General features: G+C 38.5%; 1 protein-coding gene across 3 annotated transcripts in view; it reads right to left on the reverse strand.

The window, feature by feature from the left end:
- TAX1BP1 (Tax1 binding protein 1) overlaps positions 1-12,101 on the reverse strand; it is a 90,090-nt gene that overhangs the window by 47,562 nt on the left and 30,427 nt on the right. For all 3 annotated transcript variants that reach the window (XM_045008258.1, XM_045008257.1, XM_045008256.1), the window contains exons 3-5: positions 9,829-9,931; positions 6,116-6,303; positions 4,607-4,765 (exon numbers count right to left, since the gene is read on the reverse strand). In XM_045008258.1, the coding sequence (XP_044864193.1) occupies positions 4,607-4,765; positions 6,116-6,303; positions 9,829-9,931 (450 nt within the window). The remainder of the gene's footprint in view (positions 1-4,606; positions 4,766-6,115; positions 6,304-9,828; positions 9,932-12,101) is intronic.

Here is a 12,101-nt window from a genome sequence, read left to right on the forward strand (position 1 = left end):
GCTCAGGTCCAAATTTAGGTGCATTCTGTTTTTCTGAGGCATCCAAGTACCTTGATTATACATCACCCATGTGCACATCCCAGACCATAAGGGAGGCAACTGTAACTACCAACTTGTTGGGTGTGGGGGATAGAAAGGGAACACCAACAAACTCATGTCTAGGGTCCATCTACCATGTCACCTTGTGGTGTTCATGCTGCACTTGCTCAGTGCATATACTGTTTGGTGGCACGCTTCTAAGCAACGGAGGCAGGGTCTGGTGAAAGGCATCACATAAGAACATGATACCATATGCCCCAAGAGTGAGGCACATCTGAACTGATGTTCTAGGGATCTGTATAACTAGGTCTATCAGAGCACCCATGGTGCAAAAATCTTTCCTGGGGATGGGAGTTGGTCTTCACCCTGATCAAATCCAAGGTCACTCCTATAAATTCTATGGCCTGCATCAGGCAAGGATTTCCCTATACCCCGCTGAACTCTTTTTGATTATCTTTTTTACAGTGCAAATATTTGTATTAAAAAGAAACAGTATTTTTCAATTCACTTTATACAAGTACTGTAGTGTAATCTCTTTATCGTGAAAGTGCAACTTACAAATGTAGAAATTTTTTTTCTACTTAACTGCACTCAAAAATAAAATAATGTAAACCTTTAGAGCCTACAATTCCACTCGGTCCTACTTCTTGTTCAGCCAATTGTTAAGACAGACAAGTTTGTTTACATTTACAGGAGATAATTCTGCCCGCTTATTTACAATGTCACCTGAAAGTGAGAACAGACGTTCACATGGCACTGTTTTAGCTGGAATTACAAAGTATTTACGTGTCAGGTAGGTTACACATTTGTATGCCCCTTCATGCTTTGACAACATTTTCAAATATGTCCTGTGGAATAGCAGAAAAATATTCAAAAATATTTATACGAATTTTAAACTGGTATTCTATTATTGTTTAACGGTGTGATTAAAACTGCGATTAATCGCAATTAATTTTTTAATCAAGTTAGTTTTAAGTTAATTGCTTGCGTGAAATGCGATTGAGAGTCCTAATTCTACTATATATATATATCTTTGCTGTAACGTGCTACTAGTTTAAGACACATGGGCATCTCAGCCAGGTATTAAAGAGCTATCACTTGCTTAAGCTGCCATTCTCCAGCAAAAGGAAGGTGTAAACAACACCCTTACATTTCATTACATGGACAATTCAAACCTCATGTCCACAACAAACTGAGTGTCACCATGACTCAGCAAGGACGTTTCCAGCACTAAAAACTGAATTATAAAGAGGGACGAAAACACTTGACTTCACTCCGTCTCCTCATCTTATCTCTCTGCTCATGACATCAATGAATACCTGAAAGACACTGAACTAAGGGGGAGAGGTGCCAGTCTGAAAGGAGACTCAGCCTGTGAAATTTACTGCAGCATATGGTGAGGAAAACCTTTGCTTTGAATTTTGTTAGTTTGTTAAATTAGCCATTAGCTTGCATTTTATCTTTTATTTCTTTTATAACCACTTTTATGCATCATTACTTGTAATCACTTAAAATCTATCTTTCTGTAGTCAATGCACTTATCTTATTGTTTTATCTTAATCAGTGTGTTTGGATTAAAGTATGTGGGAAACTCCATTTGGGAAAACAAAATTGGTGCATATCATTTTCCTTTGATGAAATGACGGACTTCCTATGAACTTGCATTATTCAGTAGTGTGCTGGACAGTACAAGACATATACTTCATGGGGAAATTCTGGGACTGGAGAGCTTGCTGGTGTTGGTTTAATTCATGAGTGGCTAGCTAGTAGCAGTCAGTATTGTGCAGCCGGGAGTGATTTTACATATTAGAGGCTGTGTGTGAGCAGTCCAGGAGTGGATGTTCTGATCGTGAAAAGTGTAAGAGGCACCCCAGGTTGGAGAACAACAGTCCAGACTGTATTCTGGGGCACGTCTCACACATACATATAAAAATATCTATTCTTGGACGGATGGAATACCTGTTTTTCAAACACAATATAAAGACTCAAGTGCAAAAGAGCATCTGAAATGAGTCAAAATACTATTTGAGTCCTTCTAGCTAAAAGCAGCTGCAGGAAGTTAAAAAACATTAACCCCATCAGAGAATGTACGTGCCAAATTTCAACTTGAGTTAAGTTTAAACCATATAATTATAAATATTGTTCAGCAGAGGCTTATAACAGAAACTCACATCCCATCCTCCCTCCATTAAGTGTTGATTACCCTGCAGCGATCCTACATGGGCTGTATTTGTTCTAATTTTTGATATTTTACTTAATAAAATATGTCTTAAAGGTATATTAGGAGATATAATTTTTTTTAAAGCTCAGTTTCACCTTTAGCTTTTAAATATTTTTTTCTTCTGTATCTGAATAGAATTTCAAAATACGAAGTATTATGGAAAAAATTAAAGAAAGAAATAAGAACCTCTTTAAATAACTAACTACCACATTCATGTGCTAATACAAGATTGTTTCCTATGGTATGCTGCAAGGAGCAATTGTCAATAATGAGCTTCTGTCACCACTTTTAAGAGACTATTCTATAATCTAATAAGCCTCCGATGAAGTGGGTTTTACCCCACGAAAGCTTATACTCAAATAAATTTGTTAGTCTCTAAGATGCCACAAATACTCCTCGTTCTTTTTGCTGATACAGACTAACACGGCTACCACTCTGAAACTTGACAGCAAACCCTATTATTTTGCCTAAATTTAATTTCATTCATTATTCCTATTTGTATTTCCTTAAAACTATTGTATTAGCCTTTATTTGAAAACAATTCACATTACAATTGTATATCTACTTGACTGTCTCTCACCATCTGTGGTCTGTTGATGTCACCACTTTCTAACTAACTATCTTTCTTTAATTGAATCTGTTTCAATGTATTTTCCCTTAGATGTATTTGTCAGGCGGTATCTCAATGTTGTTTCCTGCTTGTATCGCCGAGCTTCTCTAAGTCTGTTCGCATTAGCATTCTGTCCTCAATATTTCCAATTCAACTGAATTTAATATCAGAAAATTAAATGCTTTTACCTCCTTTTCAAGATCACTAACACTAATGCGTATGATATCCCACAAATCTCGCCCCCAAAAGCAATACATTGTCTTTATTACCCTTAATTTACAGTCCTTCAGATACTTTTTAATCCATATTCATATTCTAGACCAAATTAATTTTGCATCCCCGGACAAATTCATTTTCAAACGCTTTAGTGAAGTCTACTTTGGTGCCACAATGATAAACACATCAGACCTATGGTGGCCAAACTGTGGCTCACGAGCCACACGTGGCTCTTTTACCACTGAAGTGTGGCTCACGGAGTCCCCCAGACCCTTCCTCCATTCTCCCTACCAGACTGAGGGTAGGAGAGCTAGGGACCTCTGCTTTGCAATGGAGTGATAGGGTAGGGGATTCTGCCCAGTGTGGAGGGTGGGAGGGAGTCTCAGGGCTTCAGTCCCATGGGGTGTACCTGCTAGGGCTTGGGACTTCAGCAGGAGCAGAGCTGAAGCCCTCCCTCACGGGGTTGAAGCCCCGACCCTGGCAGGTGTGCCCCAGCTCTCGAACCTCTGAAGATTAGCATATGCAGCTCACAGGGTCAGTAAGTTTGGCCACCTGTCATAAATCCTGCTTTCAGTGGATCTTCTTACATGCTTGAAGTTAAATACATCCGTAAGTGTTTGGACGCTTCGGCTTTATTTTGTAATATTACCCTTTCCCCTTCCTTTGTCCCCATCCATTTCCCAAAAAGTTACCTTCTAGGCACTTACAGATTTCTCTCTCAATATTTATTACATTCTTTTACTAAAGACTAAAGTAAGATTTACTGGCCAGTAATAGCCAGATTGCTGCTTCTTCCATGATTTAAAATTGATACTAGAACTTCTTCATCCTGCAACACTCTAGCACCTGTCCATTTCACCATGAATCTTCAAAAGTAAATTACAATGGTTCATTAAGGTATTCAGCAGAATCTCTTCAGATCCCTGGCTATATCATTCAGAACTGTTGATTTGTATATACACTGACATTTTACAAGTATTCTATTAACTCCTTTTTATCCACAGCTATATTACACAGGCTTCATTACTTCAAAGTTGTCCATGCCATTACCTCGTGTCTATCCCCCAACTTTTTTATTTCCTTCTTAAAAAAATAGTTTTGTTTTTTTTTAAAAAGCATTATATTTTAATAATTGATTGGGAGTCTATAAATACTCTGCCTAGAGTAATTTGTTTCCTCCCTGGTATATGTGGAGTAATTCTTATTCCTAATTACAACCATTAGTTCTTTCTGGTTTTTGCTACTCTTATTTCCCCTGCAAACCTTACCTGACACTGTAAATTCTTGTAACAGTTGTCATCAATTATTTCATCAAGCCTGGTACCAAAATCCTGAAGTATTTTAACCATTTTACAACACAGAAGAATAGTGGTAGAAGGGTAATAGGAACTGACCTAATTTAGTGTAAACATCTAATTGCTGAGGGTTTTTTAATAGCTGGTTTTCATCCAGTTTAGTTAGTTCTTGAAAAAGGTGGATTACATGTTATGCAGTCAGTTATATAACTGATTAAAGCTAACCTTTTGCTCTGTTTGGAGTTGATCACATCTCTGCTTTTCATGGTTAAGTTCTTTTTCCAGTCTTTCAAGTTGATCTCTAAGTTGTAGAGTTTCTTTTTCCAGAGCAGTAGCTACCTTTAACAGCTCCTCTTTTTCTTTCATTGTTTTTTCAATTTTAAACTAGAAAACAGAATAAATATTGTTTTCAGGTGATTTCCACCCCCCACACTGCCCCCCAGGACTCCCATCAAGCCATTACAAACTAATGTGTATTATTTCCCATCGCATCAGTCAAGCACTAGATGACAAGCAGCAGAAGCCAAAAAGGTGTGCACCCTCTGGCTACATCAGCTTAACATACTCTCTCTCTCTTCCCTAGTTTGTGAAATTTCAGAGTGTAGGTTAACTTTGATTAGTACTAGACAACCAAATTTTGTTGTGAGCTTTACTTACACTCACATTTCTGTGAAATTTTCCTTACCCTTCAATAAAGTACTATTGTTGCCCCACCAGTGCTAGCAACAGTGGAAGAGCTATATTAGACCCAGAAGCAGTGTTTTTAGCATGCTATCATCTAGACCTTCCCTAAGCAGGTGTCTACATGTGGTACAGCAATGTTGGATGAACATCGCAAAATCCTGACTGTAGACAAAGCCAAAGCATGGGAAAGACAAATGAAGCATGTAACAGAATAACAGACAAGAATTCAAGTGGGAATTTCTTTTTTCTGTGATTCTGGTGACATGAATAGCTATTCAGATCAATCTGCATTCTTTCACCAGACAGCAAACAAGACAGGGAAGGTATGCTATCTCAGCTAGATACCCGGCACCATGTAAAGTCCCTATTATCCCCAGTACTTGAAATCCCCAAACCAACTAGCACAGATAAACAACAATAACCTAGATGGGGCACAAACATGACATCTGAAGGCAAGTTAAAAACAGCAATCAAATCTGAAATATGGGGAGAAGATGTAGAGTGATTTTGCCAATAATTAATTCAAACAATTTCAACAAAGACATTGCCTTTTTCCGTTTATGAAGTAGTGACCACAAAGTGTAGGGATTGTCACTGGGCACATCTTTGTAGGCATTTGTGATACAATCACTAAATGGATGCAACTGTGTGAGGCAGAAGATAACAGAAATTGTTTGGAGAAAATAAAAGCGATTTCTAACTTGTTAGGCATCTGGATACTATGCAGCTTGATTTTTCTTTTTCTGCTTTGGGGCTCTTTCAGAGGGAACACAGATTAAAAAAAACTAGAACAGGAATGCGGTTGAAAGACAAGGAAGGGAAGCACAAGATGGCACATATAAAAATAGCTACTTAACTTTTTATGCTATGCTCACTGCTGTGCTGAGCACTTAAGTTTAAACTTTAATTCATGTATTTTACAAGTTTCTTCTGCAACGAGACCTGCTTAGCTTTATATAAAGTTAATTCACCAAGTTCTACAGATAAAACCAGAAACAAACATATATAAATAAGAATATGGAGAACATTTCTGAGTTTGTTGAATCAAACCTCAAGAAGTCCAGCTTTTGTGGTCACCACCAACATATCAGAATTTCCTTCATCCTCCATAGTCAGCAATTCTTCAACAGGCGAAGAGGTTCGAAACTGAAAAGGGGTACTTGCTCCACGGATCTCACCCTTATGGGTTACATAACAGAATTGGTAAAATTCTCCGTCATCATTTGGTAGATAGTATCCTAAAGAAAGAAAAATTAACATTTAAAACACAACAGTTTTACATGGCAACAAACTGATCATGAGAACTACTGCACACAGTACACAATTATGATTCCTGTATGTTAGTTTTGCTTTATTGCTTAATTTAAACCAAGTGTGAATTATGATATAATTCAATGGCTAAAAAACTACATTAATGTTTTCTTGGTGGTATGTCATCCTCCTGCAGACCACTGAATTGGGCAAAACAAACTTCTGAAAACCAGGAAAGGCACAGTTAAGATTGCCCATGCAACCTTATCTCTGCCTCTTTCAGCAATATACCCCATTAACACACATACCTTTACACTGACAATTCCACAATTGCTGAAATGTACAAACTCATTCACTCTCACCCACAGGATTCCATCTAATACTATTACAGGACAAAAAGGTGGGAAGGAGGGAAAAGGCTGCCCATGCCACCTTCCCTTCTGGTCCCCTGGAGCTAGCTGTAGCCAATGGGAATTATCTGCATATATTTCTTCAGATGCAGTCAGTATGTTAGGTGTATCTACACTAAATGGTGGCGGCAGTAGTTGGGCCTGCTTGATAAATGTGTGTTTGTGATGCGAGGTTGTGCACAAGGTATTTTGAAGTGTTTGACTGAGTTATGAGTATAATATGAGGAAATTGATGTTTTGCAGCCAGTCAAAAACCTTGTTTTCTGCTGCATTCCCTTATCTGTATTCTGTCTGAAAGTTCTTTGGAGCAGGGATCTGTCTTGCTATACGTACAAGGGTTTTGGCATGCTTTTGGATGACTGATAACTCAAAGAATAAAAATCTAATAATTCAGCCTCAGAAGCGAGACGTCAGTAGCTCCAGAATGTGATGCATTTTTCCTTAAGCACTCCACACTATCTCAGATTTTAAAACAAAACTTCCTGTTTGGACTATTTGCAGAACTTTCAGTTTAGGCATTAGACATAAATGCTGCTAGTAGTTGGTGGTAGACCAAAAAATACTCCACAAAGCTAGCGATATGCAAGTAACTAGATCCTTAGCTACCAGTCAAATCCTCTAAAAGTGGATGAAACTTTGGTTGTGTGTCACAGAACCAGTCTAAACCCTGAACTATTTTTTTAGTGACTTGAGATAGAGGGCATGGGACTATAAAGCATCATACACAAGTATTCAAACTTAAGCTGAATGGAGACACTTTTCTCCATATAAAGGAGCTAAATCAGAAGTTGCCCAAGAGCGTCTCTAAAATGGAGCAATCTGAGATTGGATACGTTTATGTTACTGTGAGCATCTTTCATGGAAGAGTCACTGTCATTTCCCTTCAGATCAGATACAGCTAGTGCATGGGAAGATTACATAAATGATCCTGAATTTTTTGCTCGAAAAGTAAAAACCTGAGTAGTATTCCTACTCCAGAGATCAATCTACACAGCTCATATGTTTTGTCATCTCTCTAGCTCCAAGAATCTTCCTCAAATCCTTGAAGGATAAATACTAACACTTCACTCTATACACTGAAGTCACACAGTTGGTGGCAATGCAGGTTAAGACCACCACTCTGTAAGCCATTTTTCTACGTAGTGGTACGTTATTCAAACAATTGGTCTTGTAGTTAGAACCATACATAATATTCACCTCCAAAACAGCATTCAGCAACACTGGTTGACTCAATTTGTCATTCTATTATTATTCAAAGTCTTAATTCTATACTTAACTCAAAAGCACACAGATATAACCACCACTAGTTCAAGCAGTAATCACATACCCATCTCTTCCCCATCTCTGACTGCTCTATATTTCTGTTCACTGATGCCTGGTGAATCTTACATGCTAAAGAGAAAAGAGTGCATCTTCTCTCACAACTAGAGAATAAAATATTCTGACAACTTTTTACTACCCAAATTCATTTTTCACAAAGTGAGAGATATGAGGAATATGGACATTCAGTTTTAGAAACCAGAGGCAACACACAGGCAATATTTCAAAGGCAACATGGGCATTTTGAAACATTTCTTCAAGATAAAGACAGCATATAAAAATGAATGTGATAAAAAGATTGGTAGAAAAGTTACATTTGAGGGAACCTGGTATAGGACAGAAAATCTTAAATGGAAAAAAAAAAAAACACCCTGAAAATTTGGAAAGAAGAATTTCATTTCCACCATTCTATCATCTCTTAACCTGAACATCATTCTCAATTTAATGAGGGGTTTCAACACTGGAGCAATTTTTCAAAAGAATGTTTGTAGTGAGGTAGTGAGGCGGAGAGGCCTCCCACTCAGACCCAGAGGGGAATGGACCACTCGCTAAGCCCTGGTGGGTGGAGCCAGGCCATGCTCACCCCTTCCACCACAAGTCAGTGGGCAGGACAGGAAGTATAAAAGGTGGGTCTGGAAGCTCAGTTGGGCTGCAGCCACTGAAGGAGACAGATGCCTCCTCCCGAGCTGGGAGACAGCCACAGACCCCTGTGGCACTGAGGACTGGCAAAGCTGCCAGAGCTACCCGCTAACCAAGCCATGGAGAAGTTGCTGGCCTTCTACCCTGACAACCCAGAGGATCCCCTACTGATCCAGGTACACCCTGAGGGGGAAGATAGGAAGTAGCCCAGAGAAACTAGACAAGAGTCTGGTTAAGAGCTGGCCTGGTACAAGGTCAGCATGTTGTGGGTGAATCCCCACTGACCCAGTGGTGAACCACTCTGCCACTGTTAGGGCCCTGGGTTGGGATGCGGTAGAGCTGGGGGGGCCTGCATCCTCCCTGCCACCCCATCCCTAGATTCTGTTTGGGTGCTCTACCCCGGCCTAAGTCCTAAGGACTTGTTGCTCCACCCTGACTAAGGTCTTGGGCCCCTAACTCTGTTTGTTGCTCAACCTTAAATACAGGCCTGAGCTTCAGACTCTTATTGCCCGGCCCTGATTTAGGGCTCGGACGCCTAACTGTGTTTGCTACTCTGTCCTGACTGCAGGCCAGAGCCCCAGGTTGTGTATTGCCCCATTAATTGCTCAACAGTGGCCACCCACAAACCCAGAGGAGGGTGGGGGAGGACCACCACCAACCTGCTACAATCTTTAATGGTATTAAAAAAAACCAAATGATTGAACAAGTCATTTTCTGTATTCCTTTTTCTCTTTATTGAAAAAATGTGTTTGACTACACCTTCCAGGCAACAAGGTTCTCCTGTGATCAGTCATTTATCAACAGCCTGTTGCTATGTAAAATATGTGAAATCACAAATTCACTATTATAATTTCCCTGAAGCTTGAAGTATAGAAACAGTCTGCAAAAGGCAAGACTCTCTCAAACATCTCATAAAAATTAGTAAAATGTGACAAGTAAGAAAAAAACGTGAAAAATAAACAGACATGGAAAATTCCATTCTTAAGTCCAAGTTCTCTTTGTTAAACTTGGAGACACTATACACTTAAAAATTCAATAAATGTACAGTTAAGTTAATATAATTGCTATTTGTAAACTGCAAAAATTGGCAACAGAATATCAAATCCAGACAGATGCTGATTTACCAATTATGTACTTGCTCACCTTGAAAAGACAGCACACAGTTAACAGTTGATCCTTCCACATAATTTTCTGGCATAGGTGACCACAGAAATGTATAATAGTCTCGAGCAGTACTCCAACCAACCTAAAGAAAATAACCAAAAGAAAAAACCTAAGTAGAGTAATATGTTAAGACAGCATGGTCTGATCTTTACAACACACTGTAACCCACATACTTGAGTTACACCATACAGAAAAAAAGATATTGGCTCATGTTTACAAATTAGGAATATTTAACAAGTCAGTCAAAATTTTAGTACGGATTTTATTAAGCTGTTACCTGATGCAATAAGAGTTTTATATAATAAATTAAACAGTTTTTACCTTATATTAAATTTCAATTTGATAAAGACATCAGTAAATACAAAAATAAAGAGACATTTTTACTACTTAGATAAGGAGACAACCTATGCCAATATTGACTACATATTTCTGTCACAATGCAAGTAGAAATAAGATTTTGGAGGGTTAAGAGTGTTATCTTCTCCATTGAAAAAGCAGGAATTGATTGCGATACAAGACTGATGTAGTCCCAAAACAATGAATTTCAAATCCTTTGCCAATCACTGCAGAATATGCAGGTGTTGACTTTAAGACTAACACTGTACTGGAACATTGACTCTTCATTAGGTGCATTCCAATTACATGGAAAAGAACTGGGCTAAAACTGTGGCCAACGGATTTCAGTAGTATCCCTGATGTTAGGCAGTTTAATATCTCATCTGCCCTCTACTGGGAGGGATCCCGTAACAAGCCCTTGCAGAAATAAAAGATCTATTAGATCAATTTTGATCCTATCTCTAACTAATATGATTTAATGATTTTTCACTTAAATCCTCTTAATCACTAGATAGAACTTCCTTAAAGAAAGTATCCCACATGATACAAACCAATAGGAAATAAGTATGATTTACTGAACTAGAATTACATGGATCTGAAATATAGGAATTCTGTTTTGTGGGAAGAAAATCTCCTAATTATCAAAGCCACTATCACAAAGCAATGGGCACAAATTAATAGCATAATGAAAAATAGGAAAGGGGGGGGGAAAATCAGATTTTACAGAGTTTTCCTGTGATATGATATAAAAGTCTTATTACCTAGCCAAAACTCTGGTGAAATGGGCCTTATTAGTGAATGAGTGGCCACCTCTCCTTTCATTGCCTCTCCAAGACAAGTTTTCACCACTTTTGTAAAGAGAGAAGACAGCCCTTCAGATAGAAAAGTGGAGTAAGCAATGAACTTAAGCAGTCAAGATTTCTTTCTCAGAAGAATGAGAGTTCTATGTAAAGTTTATGCCAAATCTTCCTTTACGACTAGGGTCAAAATAATCTCAATGTGGAAAAAACTGGTTTTAAATTATGCCAGCTCCTTTCTATGGAAAATGAGAATAGCTACAGGATTTTAAAGAAAATATACAGAAGTAATATAAACCTAAGCCCTTCAGGTAATAAGGCAACTAAAAATGACAGTAAGCAAGACATTTCTGGACAGGTTATTCCTTAGTTATCCACTAATGGGTATTTTTTTACCTGCTGCTAAAGCCTCTTGTACTGTCCAACACTAGAGACAGAATACCGAACTAGGCTGATCTACTATGGCACGTCCTGTGTTCACTGTGTGACGGTGCCCCCCCATAAGGCTTTATGGAATTATGCTTATGAATGTATATATAACATAACTAGAATGTTTTATGCTACGTATACCATATAACACATTTCAAAGGTTATGATCTATTCAATCCTATTTGTATGCATGTATTATTTTGTATTCAAAATTATGAATATTGGCTGTGTACTAGCTTGATTTTTAAGTAGCCTTTGTGAAGCATTTGGTCAGCTTCTTGAGAAAGGATGTGCAAATTAAGTGCCCAATCAAGAAGCACTTAAGGGACAATGGATCTTGGAAGGCTCCAATCCACATAAGAAGTCTACATGAGGACGTTCAAGGTAGCAGGTAAGCAATGGCTGCTGCCTGAAAAACTGAGTCATGCATGGACTTGTGACTTGCCCATGTGAGAAACTCCATCTTGAAGCTGGACTTTGCATAGAGGAGAGGAGGGGATCTCCACCCACAAGAGAGTCTATTTAAGCCTGTGGGAGACCCCTCTATTTGGTCTTCAGCTGGCTCAAGAGATATCCTTGGGGTTAGAGAGGCTACCTGAAAGAAATTGGAACAAAGGACGATAATTACAGTGGGTGTGAGTGATTGCTGGACCCAGACTAGAAGGAGATTAGTCTGTAAAAGGAAGCTTA

The sequence above is a fragment of the Mauremys mutica genome, chromosome 2 (assembly GCF_020497125.1).
Source record: "Mauremys mutica isolate MM-2020 ecotype Southern chromosome 2, ASM2049712v1, whole genome shotgun sequence".
NCBI classification, from domain to species: Eukaryota; Metazoa; Chordata; order Testudines; family Geoemydidae; genus Mauremys; species Mauremys mutica.